The sequence below is a fragment of the Chanodichthys erythropterus genome, chromosome 12 (assembly GCF_024489055.1).
Source record: "Chanodichthys erythropterus isolate Z2021 chromosome 12, ASM2448905v1, whole genome shotgun sequence".
NCBI classification, from domain to species: Eukaryota; Metazoa; Chordata; class Actinopteri; order Cypriniformes; family Xenocyprididae; genus Chanodichthys; species Chanodichthys erythropterus.
The window spans coordinates 52,122,742-52,140,722 of record NC_090232.1 but is presented as its reverse complement, the minus strand read 5'-3'; the positions used below and the strand labels follow the sequence as shown (position 1 = coordinate 52,140,722).

The following is a 17,981-nucleotide window of genomic DNA, read 5'->3' as shown; positions in this document are numbered from 1 at the left end:
CTAGACAACTAGACGGTGTCTAGTTTTGTTATATATAACCTCATGATCATCCACATTTGCTTTTACTTAGTAACAAAGAGCTAGACCTAATAAAGTTGGAGAAAAAATATGTAATGAATCATGTCACCCTTGCCATGCTCCTAAAAACTGTTGTACTCTCTTTGTCAGAAGAAATTCTCTGAAATTGGTCCGAGATCCTGTGATTAAAGCATATTGAAAAGCAGTGTCTGGAGTTTGGCTAGTTTATGCTGCACAGCAGGTTAGTGGAATACTAGAGATCTAGTGTTCATAGAGGGCATTGACTAGGAGATGCGCTACAGGATAAATTTTGTAAGCATCGATTAGGAGACGCAAAGCTTGGGTGTTGATTAGAAGATTAAGTCATTTGCATAGGGGAATTTCTACCACAATACTAAATATACCACCTTTCCCTCCACAAAGCTATGACTCCCAGACTTCCTGCTCATATCAGGTCTCCAGATCATGGAATGACTCCCAGAAGAAAAGCATATGTCATGGAAAAATCCAATGGATCATTTCCTTTGCTACAGTCACTTGTGAAATGTACACATGCATCTTCAAGTTGTCTTTTATAGAGCGCTTCATCTGGAAAACATCTGCTATGTACAAACATCTGATAGTCATCTTTTAAAAAGTAGCTTTACATATGTACTAAATCATAAACATCTTAAAGACATTTTTTTTAAATGTCTATATAACATCTGACAGGGAACGTCTTAGAGAGGTATTGCATATTTTAAAAAATGTGTCTTCCAGATGAAAACATACACATCAAATAGACGTGTCTGAGATGAATGTGTGCTGTCAGGAGTCCTAATCAGAGCATCATTTCGTGCGTTAAACATTTTAAAGCCTGACGAAGCGGCGACCCTGATAGCACACGGACATCACTGATACGTCTATTTGATGTCCGCATTTACATCTGCAAGATGTATTTTTTAGATTGTTTGCTCATCTGTAAAACTTCTCTAAGATGTCCCAATTAACCTGAATTCACTACTTTGTTGCTCAGCTTTTCATTCTGATTTTTATTTTTACTTTTATTAAATTAATTCACCACAACATTTCCTTTCTCACTATGTACTTTGCTTGGTTTATTGTTCTATAATACTAATTAACTTATGGATATAAATAAAGGTCAGTCATTAATGTAACCAAACATATGTGAAACAATCTTGTGTCTCAAATAATGATTTATTCCAAATAAAAGTAAGTCCACAGATTTAAAAACCACAAAGCAAGTGAGATCGAGGAGTTGCATTCTGAGTTTGGTGTGATTCAGGTTTAATCAACCTTTAGTCTTTATGGTGTAACGGTGGTGTAGTCACATGTTTCCTGCCCGTCAGAAGTCCTGTCTGAGTGATGCGCAGCTGAAAATATGATGGATGAGTAGGTGAGATTGTCAGAGGGGCTGCTGGGTAATTGTGCTAAAGCATAAACAGAGGCGTCGTGTTCATCAAATACAGGAAGAACTGAACTGTAGACAGGATGATCAAGAGTGTCACTGATGTCTTCATAATCAGAGACCTGACAGAAGAGAGTAAAAACAAATGGTTTAGAGTGGAGAAGATGATTATAATCCACTAATAAAAGATCAAACTCAAACACATGATGAACTCACGTCTCTGATTGGTTCATTATCTCTGTTGGGCAGATGCTCAGTCGGGCCTTGAACGACATCTCGGGGCTGATTTCCTGTTTTGTGACATCAGATTTATTGTTTTGTGGCAAAATGTATTAAAGGCCTTTATTTTGACAGCTTTGTGACACTGAAGTTCAGTTTGACTATGAAAATAAGAGGTAATAAAATGATTCATGTGAAAGACGGTCACCTTCTTTCTTTTGTCTCCATCTGAAGTACATGAACAGTGAGAATCCAAACCCTGTCAGGATCCCTACGACCATCAACATGACCATCATGGCAAAACCTTGAAAAACAGACAACAAAACCATGTGATTATGACTCTAAATGTCCTAATGAAACTTGAGAAGAAAGTCTCTGGACAGGCATTTACTAAGTCACAAACTTTAAACAACTAAATTCTTCATACCTGGTTCTGGTTTTGATGACACTGCATTATTAGATGATGAGAGCATCAATATCGCTGAAGATGATGATGATGAAGATGATGATGTTTTTGATGATGATGATGAAGATGATGTTGTTGATGATGATGATGAAGGAAATACAGATGTGACGGGTCTGTTAGATGCAGTATCTGCTGGTTTACTGCTGTGATCTGAAGCTGTTGTGGTTGGTTTAGGTGACTCTGATGTGACGTGGTTTAATGCATGATGGTCTGCAGAATGAGAATAAAAAATGAATTAATATTGTTTAGGCAACAGACTTTTTATATATTGAACATGCATTTCAGAATAAATATACAGAGTTTCATTTTTGCAGTCTAATAGTGGCAGAAGATCATGTGATCTTTGTACTTCCCCTGACACAGTGTTAGTAACGCTTCACTAATGTCAGGTGTGGTGAAAACACAGGGGTGTGTGTGTGTGTGACCAGCGATGTGTGTTCAGTATCTTCACTAGTTCTGTTCACAGAGGAATAATACTGATAATATCTTACCGTCATGAATGTTCAGATCTATAGCTCTAATCCACTTGTTCTTGTGCTCTTTTCCTCTCTCTGCAGCTCCACACCAGTATATCCCAGAATCCTCTTGTGTCAGATCAGTGATTTTCACAGTAAAAACTCCTGCAGATTCTTCATCTCTCAGAGAGAATCGACCGTTATGTTTTTTCTCTGATGAAACTTTGATAGCTGATGTCTTACAGAAGGACGGGTCTCTTCCTTTGCAGATGAATTTGACATTGTCCTTCAAATCACTTTCATAATCGCAGGTGATTTTCAGATGCTCTCCAGTCACAGCAGACATGACAGACACTAAATCAGAGCAGAAATGAGAGATTTAAGTGTATCGAAATCTATTTATTGGACAGCAGTACTGACGTCCATCCTTGAGTCTCAGATCTGTTATAGTAACAGTACTGGCTGTCTTATCAGATCAGTTTCTGCTTTACATTCATTCACACTGTCTGTCACTGGCTGCTCCGCTTACAAACACTGATAAAGGAATGAATTTGAAATGAAAACATCTTTGACTACAGAAAGACTTTTGTATCATTAAATGTCAACAGATAATGCAACTCTCTGACAAGCTGTTAAATGAACTGATTTAAAAAATATAAACGCACATCTAAATTTTGAGGTACAAGTTATGAAAGAGAAATATATAAAAAAAGAGAATTTTTAACTGCACAACTTAAATACTTAGAAACAACAATATGCCTTGAAAAAGGCTATTGTACAAAACTTTAAAAAGAAAAAAATCTAAGAATTTGAGTTGCTCAATTATACTTTCTTTTTGACCATTATTGAAACTGTATGTCATGTGATGTGACAGGAAGTGATGTGGGTCAGTATTTGTGTGGTGTGAACATCATCATCATCATCATCATCTGCAGAGGATACTGTGGTTTCTGTTATCTCGCCTCTTTACATCTTTATAACACACAATACATTCTCTCTCAGACACAAAGAGACTTCTGTAATGTTACTTTTGCAGTATATTAGTGATATATTAGTTATGCTTATGTATTTTACACCATATCTGTGTGCACTGATGAAATATTTCACTCATACAGTATATTCTGACTTACCATGTTTAATTTCCAGATGAATCTCTGTGTAGAGATCCTTTTTTAGAAATCCTGTCTTCACAGCACACCAGTATTGTCCTTGATCTTCTGTTCTCAGATCAGTGATGGTGACGGTGAAGCTGAGGGCTGTTGTGTTATCGGTCAGAGAGAATCTCCTGTCTTTAGCTGCAGATCCAGATTCAACAGGAATGTCTTTACTTTTCAGTACGCTTAATTTACATTCTCCTCTGCAGAGATATTTATTACGTGTTTCATATCCAGACTCATAGGGACACCGTATTTCAACTTTTCCTCCTTCATAAGCAGTGAAAGTCAAGATCTTCATCTCACATGCCACCACTAAAACACAAAGAGAGAGAAACAGCTCAGAGCAAACATGGACCTGATTGAGAACAGGTGCTGAGAATAAACACAGAATAAACTCTTACCTGACATGATGAGCAGCAGGTTAAATATGAGAAGTTTATGATCACAGATGAGGATCATTCTGCTTTATCTGTGTGCTGCTGGTGGACAGACTTCATGAAGAGCTGCTCTCTCTCTCTCTCTCTCTCTCTCTCTCACTCACTCTCACACACACACACACACACTCTCTCAGTTTCTGTAATTTGCTCCTCCTCTCTATGAAATACAGTGTCTGCACCTGGAGCTCCCTCTATTGATATCTTTATTAAATTTAGTAAATTCATTTACATGTATTCATTAAGCAGACACTAATATATTCACTCTTGACCACAGAAGAGATTTAGGACTTTTAATAAGTACACAGAAACACAATTGAATATATATTTCATCGACACTGATAACTAAGAGATAACAAACATCATTCAAAAGCATTATACTGTTTAACCTGCATATGTGGCCACTTGGTGTCAGTCTGATCCAATAATGACATTACTGCCCATAATGAGAGGAACAAAACATTCTTTTTGCAGTTATGTCTAAATGTGGTGAAAACACACACACACACACACACACACACACACACACACACACAAAGAATGACAAAAGAAGCAGTAACTGTGCATTCCGTGACAACATGTTTCTGTATACTGTATGTGAAAGAACAGCAAAACAGTTTAACAGAGACAAGAAGGTTAGATCCAAACGCAGCTTTAATCGGGTAATCCAGAAACGTAATCAGAACAGGCAAGGGTCAAAATCCACAGATCAGTCCATGCAAAACAAAGAAAAACAAAGAAAAACAAACAGTGATTCCAGTGACCATAAACGAAACTTCCATAACAAAAGCAGAAACAAACTAGGTATAAATAGACAGAACACTAATAACATAATACAAGACAGCTGGGTGCAATAAGTGATAATGAGTCCGGGAAGTGGGTTATGGGAATTGAAGTCCGAGTGGTGAGATAATGGTCCGGGGTGGAGTGCCCTCGGGAGGCTAAGTAGGGCACTCCAACTGGTGATCATGACACATGTACCTGCACTTACTACATACAATAAACTCCTGTAAACATGCTCACAGTGGGGTATAGTAAGTCTTGTCTAAAACAGTCATTTTCCTTCATTGAAGAATGAAATTAGAAGACTGAAAGACTGTGCAAAAGAGATTTGTGTGAACAACAATTTACTACCTCAAGTAACAACCGGGGTCAAGCACTAATGTATCTAATGTATCTTTCCAAATATAATAGAGTACATTCACACAGCAGCAGAATACAGCTGTTAATCCTTTATATGGGAACACTCAAAAAGTTCTGTTATTTTTTATTTTCAGGACCCACGACTGTGCTTTGTGAATGAGCTCCGTGTGTTTCAAGTGTGATTTCGGTAACTTACAGAGACTTTGTGTCATCTGAAGGTTTTATATCAAGTCACAGTCCTTCACTGGAACCGGACTGTGTTTAACTCCACTTTTAGACATACGCTCACATACTTCCCTAAGCACTTTCCCTTGAGTGAATCTACTCCACCCCACTTTACCCCCATATAGTCAAGTGTCAAAAAACTGTAAATAATAAATCAGCTTCATTGTGTGTTCAAGTGATCAAGGGTTTAGGGCGTTCAATGTAAACACATTTCAATGGATCCGCCAGTACTGGGCACTCATGCAACATAAGTGATGACGTACATCTGAGTGAATGAGACGGAGGGAGGTTAGTGAGGGAAGGGCATTAAAAAGTACACTTAGACCCACACTATAAAAGAAGTAAAGAATCCAGTAAAACTTGAGATTATTAGAGCAAAATAAATAGATATGAGAACAAATGTATAAAACTAAATGAAACAAAACTCTCTTAAATATTTTCTAATTTCATTAAACATTTTAATTTAATTTAATTTATTTGCATTAAAAAGGCTTATTTCTGTTATTGCAGGCTCGTTTTGTAAATGTTAGCAATTAATTTAGACAAGCACAAACTGGATGCTGGTAAGAGCTGGTACAGATGTACCTGCTTGGATATTATTGAGTGCACACATTCAATCCCACAATGCACCACAATAACGAGTGGACAACCAATATATGCTCAACGGCTAGAGAATACCCATAATGCACTGTGAGGGTCGTGCTGAATGAATTCCTGCATCTCGCCAGAAGATGGCGCCCACAGTTGAATCATTCATCCATTTCCCAAACCACTGGTTCAATGTGGATACAGCGTAATGTCATACAGGTATAGATTCATTTTTAACATTATTAAATTGTTTAATAAGATTTATTCATGGTAGTTTCCATGACAACATTCAAGATAAATCTTTTCATTACTACTGACATATTTTGAAAAGACGTCCACTGAGGAGCTGGAATGAAAGTTTTTAAAGACATCTTTTTTTGACGTCTATATCAGACGTGCAGAAACTTTCATTCTGGCTCCTCAGTGGACGTCTTTGTGCCAAGATGTCTTCTAGACATAACTTTAGGTGTGAATCAGGTTTAATCAACCTTTAGTCTTTATGGTCTAACGGTGGTGTAGTCACATGTTTCCTGCCCGTCAGAAGTCCTGTCTGAGTGATGTGTAGCTGAAAATATGATGGATGAGTAGGTGAGATTGTCAGAGGGGCTGCTGGGTAATTGTGCTAAAGCATAAACAGAGGCGTCGTGTTCATCAAATACAGGAAGAGCTGAACTGTAGACAGGATGATCAAGAGTGTCACTGATGTCTTCATAATCAGAGACCTGACAGAAGAGAGTAAAAACAAATGAATTAGAGTGGAGAAGATTATTATAATCCAGTAATAAAAGATCAAACTCAAACTCACGTCTCTGTTCGGTTCATTATCTCTGTTGGGCAGATGCTCAGTCGGGCCTTGAACAACATCTCTGGGCTGATTTCCTGTTTTGTGACACCAGATTTTGTTTTGTGTCAAAATGTATTAAAGGTCTTTATTTTGACAGCTTTGTGACACTGAAGTTCAGTTTGACTATGAAAATGAGAGGTAATAAAATGATTCATGAGAAAGACGGTCACCTTCTTTCTTTCGTCTCCATCTGAAGTACATGAACAGTGAGAATCCAAACCCTGTCAGGATCCCTACGACCATCAACATGACCATCATGGCAAAACCTTGAAATACAGACAACAAAACCATGTGATCATGACTCTAAATGTCCTATTTCTAATGAAACTTGAGAAAAAAGTCCCTGGACAGGCATTTAAAAACTGTAAGCAACTGAACTCTTCATACCTGGTTCTGGTTTTGATGACGCTGCATTATTAGACGATGAGAGCATCAATATCACTGAAGATGATGATGATGATGATGAAGATGATGATGATGATGATGATGATGAAGATGATGATGATGATGAAGGAAATACAGATGTGACGGGTCTGTTAGATGCAGTATCTGCTGGTTTCCTGTTGTGATCTGAAGCTGTTGTGGTTGGTTTAGGTGACTCTGATGTGACTGAAGCACAAATAATCATCTGGTTTAATGAATGACAGTCTGCAGTCTATTTCAGATATGATGAGGTTAAAAAAAACTAATATTGTTTCAGGCAAGACATTTTATATATTGAACATGCATTTCAGAATAAAAATAGTTTCATTTTTACAGTCTAATAGTGGCACAAGATCATGTGATCTTTGTACTTCCCCTGATGCAGCTGTTAGTGTCAAGGGTGAGGTGAAAATACAGTGACGTATGTGTGAACAGCGATGTGTGTTCAGCATCTTCACCAGTGCTATAAAGTAATCAGATGATCAGTAAGCATGTAAAATGGCTGATAGCATCTCAAATTATTTGGCTTTTTTTTTTTTTTTTTAGAACGGCTGGATGAAACACTTGAAAAAGTCTAATAATTTGAGTTGTGCAGTTATATTTTCTGGGTTTTTTTATGAACTATTCTTCCATAAATGAAACTGTATGTCATGTGATGTGTCAGGAAGTGATGTGGGTCAGTATTTGTGTGGTGTGAACATCATCATCATCATCTGCAGAGGATACTGTGGTTTCTGTTATCTCACCTCTTTACATCTTTATAACACACAATACATTCTCTCACAGACACAAAGAGACTTCTGTAATGTTACTTTTGCAGTATATTAGTGATATATTAGTTATGCTTATGTATTTTACACCATATCTGTGTGCACTGATGAACTATTTCACTCATACAGTATATTCTGACTTACCATGTTTAATCTCCAGATGAATCTCTGTGTAGAGATCCGTTGTTATAAATCCTCTCTCCACAGCACACCAGTATTGTCCTTGATCTTCTGTTCTCAGATCAGTGATGGTGACGGTGAAGATGTGGCTCGTTGTGTTATCGGTCAGAGAGAATCTCTCGTCTTTAGCAGATCCAGATTCAACAGGAATGTCTTTATTGTGTATTGGACATTTTCCTCTGCAGAGATATTTCTTATGTGTTTCATATCTAGACTCATAGGGACACTGTATTTCAACTTTTCCTCCTTCATAAGCAGTGAAAGTCAAGATCTCCTTCATCTCACATGCCACCACTAAAACACAAAGAGAGAGAAACAGCTCAGAGCAAACATGGACCTGATTGAGAACCGGTGCTGAGAATAAAGACAGAATAAACTCTTACCTGACATGATGAGCAGCAGGTTAAATGTGAGAAGTTTATGATCACAGATGAGGATCATTCTGCTTTATCTGTGTGCTGCTGGTGGACAGACTTCATGAAGAACTGCTCTCTCTCTCTCTCACACACACTCTCAGTTTCTCTCTCTCTCAGTTGCTCCTCCTCTCTATGAATACAGTGTGTGCAGCAGGAGCTCCCTCTATTGAACATCTTCGTTGAATAAATTAAATCTTCCTTTTATTTTTATTTTCCTTTAGCAGACACAAATAAATTGACTGAAAATATATTTAATCAACACTGATCATCATAAGAGACAACATGCACAACATTTCACTCCAGCATCCATCTTTGAAACGCCTCTCAGGCATCAAGTGCAGCTCCTGTCTCTTTGAATGGGGAAACATCTAATTCTCCAAAGCTGTTTTCCAAGCTTTCGATTAAATTTCATATTTGAAATCACCAATGAAATCTGACAACAACTGTCTCATTAATTTTGTTCTTAAACACTCGAATCATGACAAAAAACTGTATTTTTCAGGATGGGATCAAACTAATGCGCATGTGCAGTCCTATGACCGATTGACAATTTTGATTTTTTGAATGTTTAATTCAACTTAATAGTTTACCATGAAGACATTTGTGAGAGACGCTGCATGATATCATTGCGTCTGCTGCACTCATGGTACCTTGATTATTACGCTGGAATGAAGAGTATAGTTATTAGCCATATCGGCCCAGAAAATTGCAACTTTTCATTTTCCGTCGGTCTCAGTACACTGTGTAACTACAGAAGAGTCTACTATAAGGCTACTATACAAGTTTCTATAGAAGAATAAAATGTCATCAGCATGTGCTAGTAGTAAACAAAACACTATGTTGAATCACACTTTGGCAGTTGAAGTTTTTGTGTGGCGAAAGAAGAAGGGAAAAGAGCTTGAGGTAAGCAGTTTTAAGATTTAGCGCCATGTCGCGTTGATTTCATGTCACATTTTCATTGGCTGGCCAGTAGATGAGGGTCGCAGCATCAAACACACTGTGCAATGATCATGCTGAATTTCTGACACTGTCAGAAGATGATCTAAGGCTATCTTTGGTCGCAAGACCTGGAAAACGGCCGTCTTTGAACCTCTCTCACTGTACGACATAGGACCACCGATTAAGAGCCACGATCACAGAAATCACTACGGTTGTTTCACGATGGCAGTCTTTTGTCTGGGACAGCCAAAAATCATGCAGTGTATCCCGGGCTTAAAGGAACACTCCACTTTTTTTGAAAATAGGCTCATTTTACAACTCCCCTAGAGTTAAACAGTTGAGTTTTACCGTTTCCGAATCCATTCTGGATCTCATTGGATCGGTTTTGCATCACGCTCTCGACGGACGTCTTTAATCAGCGCTCATGTCTCTCTTCTTGACACAGCATTTCAAAAACACATCGCTCAAGTCAAAAGAAGTTTTAATAAACATTTTTCATCAGATTCAGATATGTAACTAAACAGTTTCACTCAGTTTTACATGGTCATGGACTAAGAGTTGCATATAGTTCCTGTCGTGCTGAAGTCCTGTCTGAATGTTCTGTGGTTTGAAACACAACCGCTGAACAGGTGAGAGTGTCAGAGGCGTCATGTTCACCAAACACAGGAAGGCCCAAACTGAAGCCAGCATGATTATTAGTGCAAATGATCTCTTCATAATGACAGACGGTATGAGTGGCCTGAAATAAGAGAAGAAAGAGTCACCGCAGTAAAACACACTTGAGATGAGGAATGACAATGATAAAGATTATCAGTCCACAAATAAGAGGTTACAAACTGATTGAGATCAAACTCAAACACACGATGAAACTCACTTCTTCAGTAAGCAGGTTTTCAGTCGACACATGAACGTCATCTCTCGACCGCACTCCTGTTTCATGACACCAGATTGTGACAAAATAAATTATCCAGATAATAAAACGCTTCATTCTTCAGCATGTAAAATGATGTGTGTTTTGACAGAAAGACAGTTTCACCTTCTTTCCTTTGACTCAGTCTGAAATAAATAAACGATGAGAGTCCAAACACCATCAGTATCCCCATGACCAGCAACATAATGATGACTGCTGTAAAACCTAAAAAAAAAAAAAAAAATGATAACCCCAAATATCCTGTTTTTGAGGAGATCTGGACAATCAGATGTGTTTAAGTAACAGAATATGTACCTCGTTGTAATTGTGGTGATAATGAAGTGACAGCCGCTGGTTCAGTCGAGTGATCTGAAGCTGTTGTGGTTGGTTCAGGTGAGTTCCTCTCTGATGGAAATGAAGCAGATGATCATTGGGTTTAATGCATGATGTCACTTACATAATCTATAGATGAAAACAACCTAAATGACAGTCTGTTTATGCAGTTATTGCAGAATAAAAACTATGTAGGATTGTTTGCTTGTTTGAGCATGCATTCAGAAGAAGTGTTATAGTGGCACAAAGTCATGTGACGCCTTTAGTTTCTTGTGAACTCTTCTGAGTCAAAGCTGTTATTAACACTTCTCTGATGTCAGGGGTGAGGTGGAAATATAGCGCTGTACTGTATGTGTGACCAGCAACATTTGTTCAGTACAGTCCTCATCCCTCAGAGAGAATCGACCGTTACTGTTTTTTCAGATAGAAACTTTGTCTCACTTCTTTGACATCGTTCCTCAAATCTCTTTCATAATGGCAGGTGATGTTCAGATGCATACAGAAGAAATAACACATTTAAGTATTTTGAAGTGTCTTTATCTCACACATCAGTACTGTCCTCCGGGAAAACCTGGACGTTTGAAGTGAAAGATGTCAACTGATAATGCTGTAAAATGTAAATGTATCCTGTTCTTCATAAGTTAAAGTGTGTCATGTGTCAGGAAGTGATGCGGGTCAGTATTTGTGTGGTGTGAACATCATCATCATCATCATCATCAGAGGATACTGTGGTTTCTGTTATCTCGCATCTTTACATCTTTATAACACACGATACATTCTCTCACAGACACAGAGAGACTTCTGTAATGTTACTTTTGCAGTATATTAGTGATATATTAGTTATGCTTATGTATTTTACACCATATCTGTGTGCACTGATGAACTATTCACTCATACAGTATATTCTGACTTACCATGTTTAATTTCCAGATGAATCTCTGTGTAGAGATCCGTTGTTATAAATCCTCTCTCCACAGCACACCAGTATTGTCCTTGATCTTCTGTTCTCAGATCAGTGATGGTGACGGTGAAGATGTGGCTCGTTGTGTTATCGGTCAGAGAGAATCTCTCGTCTTTAGCAGATCCAGATTCAACAGGAATGTCTTTATTGTGTATTGGACATTTTCCTCTGCAGAGAAATTTCTTATGTGTTTCATATCCAGACTCATAGGGACACTGCATTTCAACTTTTCCTCCTTCATAAGCAGTGAAAGTCAAGATCTCCTTCATCTCACATGCCACCACTAAAACACAAAGAGAGAGAAACAGCTCAGAGCAAACATGGACCTGATTGAGAACAAGTGCTGAGAATAAACACAGAATAAACTCTTACCTGACATGATGAGCAGCAGGTTAAATATGAGAAGTTTATGATCACAGATGAGGATCATTCTGCTTTATCTGTGTGCTGCTGGTGGACAGACTTCATGAAGAACTGCTCTCTCTCTCTCTCACACACACACACACACACACACACACACTCACTCTCAGTTTCTCTCTTTCTCTCGTTTGACCAGTCACTCTGACCTAGCCGTTACACCAACTATGACATAATGTAAATAATGTAAAGTCAGTTACTTTTCTTCAGAAGACTGTGAGGGTTTATCTTTTGAGTGAAAAGAAGCGGTTCCGTTTAAAGAAGCACTTACTATAGTGAGAAAGTATTGAAAAACAGAGAAAAATAAAAAAAAGTTAAAATGATCTCTGTAATTGACCTTCCATGGTTGCTGCAAGAGCTGCGCGCCGCGACCGACCTCGCCCTCCGGGTGACGAAGGTTACGGCACGCGCCCGGGGTCAAACGATGTCCACCCTGGTGGTCCAGGAACGGCATCTTTGGTTGGACCTGGCTGAGATGAGGGAGGTCGACAAAGCGCGCTTTCTTGACGCCCCCATCTCCCAGGCCGGCCTCTTCGGCGACACTGTCGAGGACTTCGCTCAGCAGTTCTAGGCAGTGCAAAAGCAGACGGAGGCCATTAAGCACATCTTGCCCAGGCGTGATGAGGCCACCAATCCGCCTCGGGCTGTGCCTTCGTCTGCTCCTCGCCGAGGGCGTCCTCCTGCGGCTCCGGCTCCTGTGAGGTCGGAGTCTTCCCATCCTCCTCAAGCCACCCGCAGGAAGGCCACGCCCCCCGCCCAGGCCGCCAAACCGCCTTCCAAGAGGAAGAAGGCAAAGAAGCGGCCCTGAGGCGGGAGACCCGGAGGTTTTGGAGATTGCCTTGGAGACGGTGACTGCACCGCTCCCTCCTGTGTTGTGTTTTCTTTCTGTTCCGCCGCTGGCCACATTTTCAATAAAAGAGCAATTTCCAAAACCTCTGGGTCATATAAGAAGGTCTGCGCTGGGGCTTTCGCTCCCTCTCTCTCAGCCATTCCTTCCTTCGCCATGGGCAGGGTCTTGGCGCCCCGGGAACGCAATGCCTTCCCACGCCACCCTGCCCACTTGGAGCCATGTGATTGTACCCCACTCACAGCCTCGACTTCGGGATGCACTGCCTCCCGAGTTGGGCCACAGTGCTCCATGCTGCCCCCCCTGTGGGTACTTCTGTTGTCTGAATGGTTCCACTCGTACGGAGCTTGGGGGGTGGCTACGCCTTCCCAACCCATCCTGTTGGCTCATTCGGACAATCAGACTCGGCTATGCGATTCAGTTCGCCAGGCGTCCCCCCAGGTTCAGCGGCGTTCTGTTCACCTCGGAGACAGGTCCCAACGCCTCTGTCCTGCGGGCGGAGATTGCGGTTCTTTTGGTGAAGGACGCAATAGAGCCTGTCCCTCCAGCCGAGATGGAGTCTGGGTTTTACAGCCCTTACTTCATAGTACCCAAGAAAGGCGGGGGTTACGACCAATCCTGGACCTGCGTGTCTTGAATCGGGCCCTTCACAGGCTCCCGTTCAAGATGCTCACGGTGAAACGCATTCTCACGTGCGTTCGCGCCCAGGATTGGTTTGCAGCTATCGACCTGAAGGACGCGTACTTTCATGTCTCGATCCTTCCTCGACACAGACCGTTCCTACGGTTTGCGTTCGAGGGGCGGGCATATCAGTACAGGGTCATATACTTCGGGCTGTCCCTGTCTCCTCGCGTCTTTACCAAATTTGCAGAGGGGGCCCTTGCCCTGCTCAGGGAAGTGGGCGTTCGCATCCTCAACTACCTCGACGACTGGCTCATTTTGGCCCAGTCGCGAGAGCAGTTGTGCGAACACAGGGACCTGGTGCTCAGGCACCTCAGCCAGTTGGGGCTTCGGGTCAACTGGGAGAAGAGCAAGCTCTGCCCCGTGCAGAGCATCTCTTTTCTCAGTGTGGAGCTGGACTCGGTCAATATGACAGCACGTCCTCGTTCTTGCGGAAAACAGCGGTCCCACTGAAACAATTTCAGAGGCTCCTGGGGCATATGGCATCCGCAGCCGCGGTCACGCCGCTCGGATTGCTTCATATGAGACCGCTTCAGCACTGGCTTCACGACCGGGTCCCGAGGTGGGCATGGCACCGTGGCTCACTCCGTGTGGTCATCACACCAAGTTGTCGCCGCACATTCAGCCCGTGGTTGGACATTGCTTTTCTATGGGCCGGGGTGCCCCTAGTGCAAGTGTCCAGGCATGTTGTTGTCACAACAGATGCCTCTGCCACCGGTTGGGGTGCCATATACAGTGGCCAGTCGGCGTCAGGGTCCTGGACAGGACCCCATCGCCATTGGCATATCAACTGCCTCGAGTTGCTGGCAGTACTCCTTGCGCTGCGCCGGTTTCGACCACTGCTGCAGGGCAAGCATGTACTGGTCCGGACGGACAACACATCGGCGGTAGCGTACATCAACCACCAGGGTGGTCTACGCTCCCGTCGCATGCCGCAACTCGCCCGCCATCTCCTTCTGTGGAGTCAGCGCCGACTACATCCCGGGCGAGCTCAATCATGCGGCCGACGCGCTCTCACGACAGCTCACGCTCCCGGGGGAATGGAGACTCCACCCCCAGGGGGTCCAGCTGATATGGAGCCGGTTCGGGGAAGCACAGGTGGACCTGTTCGCTTCTCTGGAATCCGCCCATTGCCAGTTGTTTTATTCGCTGACTGAGGGGACCGCCGGCCATACTGGCCCAACCGGACCTGGTTCCCGGAACTCATGCTCCTCGCGACAGCCCATCCCTGGTGCATCCCCCTGAGGAAGGACCTCCTCTCTCAGGGGCAGGGCACCATATGGCACCCGCGGCCCGATCTGTGGAACCTCCACGTGTGGTTCCTGGACGGGACGCGGCAGACTTGAGTGGCCTACCGTCCGCAGTAGTCGACACCATCACTTCGGCCAGAGCCCCCTCTACGAGGCGCGCCTATGCCATGAAGTGGAGTCTGTTTGTTGAGTGGTGTTCCTCCCGCCGGGCGGACCCCCGGAAATGCACGTTCGGTGTTGTGCTTTCCTTCCTTCAAGAGGGTTTGGAATGGAGGCTGTCCCCTTCCACCCTGAAGGTCTATGTGGCCGCCATCGCAGCACATCACGATGTGCTCGACGGCAAGCCACTAGGAAAGCACGACCTGATCATCAGGTTCCTTAGAGGCGCCAGGAGGTTAAATCTGCCTAGGCCTCACCTCATTCCCTCCTGGGACCTCTCCGTTGCCCTGAGGGGCTTACGGGGAGCTCCCTTCGAGCCCCTAGAGTCAGTCGAGCTGAAACATCTGTCTCTCAAGACAGTGCTCCTGACCGCGCTCGCCTCCTTCAAGAGGGTTGGGGACCTGCAAGAATTTTTGGTCAGCGATTCGTGCCTGGAATTCGGGCCGGACTACTCTTAGGTTATCCTGAGACCCCGGCCTGGATATGTGCCCAAGGTTCCCACCACTCCCTTCAGGGACCAAGTGGTGAACCTGCAAGCACTGCCCCCGGAGGAGGCAGACCCAGCCCTTGCGTTGCTGTGTCCCGTTCGTGCTCTGCGCATTTACGAGGACCGCACGCAGAGCTTCAGAAGCTCTGAGCAGCTCTTTGTCTGTTTTGGAGGTCAGCAGAAGGGAAAGGCTGTCTCCAAACAGAGGTTGGCCCACTGGATAGTGGATGCAGTCGCCTTGGCGTACCAGTCCCAAGGCGAGCCGTGCCCCCTCGGGTTGCGAGCTCACTCCACTCGGGGTGTTGCTTCTTCCTGGGCGTTGGCGCACGGCGCCTCTGTTGCAGACATTTGCAGAGCTGCAGGCTGGACGACACCGAACACATTCGCGAGGTATTATAACCTCCGAGTGGAACCGGTGTCCACCCGTGTGCTTTCTACTCGTAGTTAGCCATGGGTGTTCGCTTGCTGTGTCATTTCCCTCGGGAGAGGGAATGCGAGCACTTTTTCCGCTCCTCAGTTCAGTTCCCCGTAACGGCGAACCCTGTGGAGTTCCTCCTGCATCTTGCGGCGGCCAGACGTGGCGGAGGCGTCCGGCGCTAGGTCCAGTACCCGTGTGTATGCCCAGTTGGTCTGCCCTTGTACTGGGCTAGATGCCCATATGCTGTGATTCCCCTCGGGTAATCCCATATGTGTTTGTCCACGGTAAGGTTTCCCTGACGGTAAACCCGTGTCTTTCCCTGGGCGGCTTCATTTTGCCCCGTCTCTGGTTGCTAGTCGTTCCTCCCGAAAGGTAGGACCTAAATCAGAGATCTTCCATATGCTTTACTGTTCTAAGACCAGTCCATATGTGTCTTCCACACGTTACCTCTCTTTGGGCAGGGTGTGGTCTCCGTAGCTTTCCCCTCCTCGGGGAACACTTTCCTGGCGTTTTTGTCGTTGCTGGAAAACGAGGGATTGAGTTCCGAAGCACTCTCCCCCGTGGGGTAGGAACAGCAGCTTCGACTTCTCCACGGTAACACCCTGTCCTCTCCATCCCACTGGTATGGAAGACATTCCTGGGCTTACTCTGGGCACTGGAGGGTTGCGAGTATGGGCCGCATTTGCATTTGGCACGCCTCAGCCTGCCAGCACCTGCCTCCCTAACACTCGTAACGTGGTTCAGTTGCTATGGCGCTTTCCACGGGACCCCACTACGTCAGTATCGACGTAACGTCGAACGTGACTGACTGAATGGGAACGTCTAGGTTACTATTGTAACCCCCGTTCCCAGAAGGAGGGAACGGAGACATTACGTTCCCCTGCCATAGCTTGGAGCCACCGCTGAGCGGCCAGATACCTATCTCGGCTCCTCAGCAAAAATATGAATGAAGATGAGTATGCCGGCCCTATTTATACCCGGATGCCGGGGGAGGGGCCCGGCATGTAAATCTCACAGGCCAATTCCCATTGGCTTGTTTTGTATCCTTGGAGGTGATTGGGCTCCCTAGCGAGACCCCATTACGTCAGTATCGACGTAACGTCTCCGTTCCCTCCTTCTGGGAACGGGGGTTACAATAGTAACCTAGACGTTAGTACTGCTCGACTGGATAGGATCTATGTGTCTAATCATTTTAGTAGTAGGATTATTGATTGTTTAATCATTCCAGTAGGGTTCACAGATAATCATCTGGTTTCTCTAACTAAGTATGTCCAAGTATATAAAAGAGTCTTCTAATTGGCATTTTAACACTAAACTGCTTCAGGATATTAATTTTTGGCAGCAGTGGAGATTGTGTAAAGACACTTTTGAAAATTTAAAACAGTGGTGGGAAATAGGGAAGATTAATATTAAATTGTTTTGTCTGCAACACTGCTTATTCCACTAACAAATTAAGAGAAACTATTCAGTTAATTGAGAAGGATATATCAAATATGGAGTTGGATCTAATAAATAGATATGATCCTAATTTGCTCAATAACCTGCAAAAATAAAAAAGAGAATTGGGTTTGTTTTCGAATGAGTGGATGAAGGGAGCCCTTGTAAGGTCTTGGTTTGTCTCTGTTAATTACATGGATGCACCTAGTGCTTATTTATTTAATTTAGAGCACAAAGTGGCACAACAGAAACAAACGGCTTGTCTTCGCCTTCCTGATGGGAGGGTAACCAGCAATATCACTGAGATGAGGCTTCATGCAGTGACTTCTTATTCCAGCTTGTATACTGCCTATCATTGTGATACTGATTGTGCTGAACAGCTGATTCAAGACTTGC

General features: G+C 43.3%; 3 protein-coding genes across 4 annotated transcripts; all 3 read right to left on the bottom strand.

Moving 5' to 3' along the window:
* Positions 1-1,208: 1,208 nt before the first annotated feature.
* LOC137032965 (CMRF35-like molecule 1) lies at positions 1,209-4,348 on the bottom strand. The gene is made up of 7 exons (XM_067405015.1): positions 4,125-4,348; positions 3,697-4,035; positions 2,603-2,920; positions 2,073-2,321; positions 1,854-1,949; positions 1,643-1,716; positions 1,209-1,548 (listed from the first exon to the last, which is right to left on the bottom strand). Exons 1-7 carry the CDS (start codon positions 4,180-4,182, stop codon positions 1,324-1,326), a joined length of 1,359 nt encoding a protein of 452 aa, XP_067261116.1. The 5' UTR covers positions 4,183-4,348; the 3' UTR covers positions 1,209-1,323.
* Positions 4,349-4,493: 145 nt separating this feature from the next.
* Positions 4,494-8,852, bottom strand: LOC137032268 (CMRF35-like molecule 6). 2 transcript variants are annotated; one of them, XM_067403977.1, is made up of 7 exons: positions 8,714-8,852; positions 8,295-8,624; positions 7,715-7,843; positions 7,345-7,566; positions 7,128-7,223; positions 6,919-6,992; positions 4,494-6,835 (listed from the first exon to the last, which is right to left on the bottom strand). In XM_067403977.1, the coding sequence occupies exons 1-7, from the start codon at positions 8,769-8,771 to the stop codon at positions 6,611-6,613; spliced, it is 1,134 nt and encodes a 377-aa protein (XP_067260078.1). In that variant the 5' UTR covers positions 8,772-8,852; the 3' UTR covers positions 4,494-6,610. The 2 variants fall into 2 exon arrangements, with proteins under 2 accessions (XP_067260078.1, XP_067260079.1); XM_067403978.1 differs by lacking the exon at positions 7,715-7,843.
* Positions 8,853-10,229: 1,377 nt separating this feature from the next.
* On the bottom strand, positions 10,230-12,319 carry LOC137032460 (uncharacterized). The gene is made up of 5 exons (XM_067404224.1): positions 12,262-12,319; positions 11,843-12,172; positions 10,722-10,820; positions 10,560-10,615; positions 10,230-10,424 (listed from the first exon to the last, which is right to left on the bottom strand). Exons 1-5 carry the CDS (start codon positions 12,317-12,319, stop codon positions 10,230-10,232), a joined length of 738 nt encoding a protein of 245 aa, XP_067260325.1.
* Positions 12,320-17,981: the final 5,662 nt, after the last annotated feature.

Bases quoted from the DNA above. Each gene is read 5' to 3' on its own strand.
- LOC137032965 (XM_067405015.1), bottom strand. From the start codon at position 4,182: ATGATCCTCATCTGTGATCATAAACTTCTCATATTTAACCTGCTGCTC. The intron at 1,717-1,853 runs GTGACCGTCTTT...GTCACAAAACAG, and splicing joins ATGGAGACAAAAGAAAGAAG to GAAATCAGCCCCGAGATGTC. The intron at 1,549-1,642 runs GTGAGTTCATCA...CTCTTCTGTCAG, and splicing joins ATAATGAACCAATCAGAGAC to GTCTCTGATTATGAAGACAT.
- LOC137032268 (XM_067403977.1), bottom strand. From the start codon at position 8,771: ATGATCCTCATCTGTGATCATAAACTTCTCACATTTAACCTGCTGCTC. The intron at 7,567-7,714 runs GTAAAAATGAAA...TTTGTGCTTCAG, and splicing joins TCTTGTGCCACTATTAGACT to TCACATCAGAGTCACCTAAA. The intron at 6,993-7,127 runs GTGACCGTCTTT...GTCACAAAACAG, and splicing joins ATGGAGACGAAAGAAAGAAG to GAAATCAGCCCAGAGATGTT.
- LOC137032460 (XM_067404224.1), bottom strand. From the start codon at position 12,319: ATGATCCTCATCTGTGATCATAAACTTCTCATATTTAACCTGCTGCTC. The intron at 10,616-10,721 runs GTGAAACTGTCT...GTCATGAAACAG, and splicing joins ACTGAGTCAAAGGAAAGAAG to GAGTGCGGTCGAGAGATGAC. The intron at 10,425-10,559 runs GTGAGTTTCATC...CTCTTATTTCAG, and splicing joins AAAACCTGCTTACTGAAGAA to GCCACTCATACCGTCTGTCA.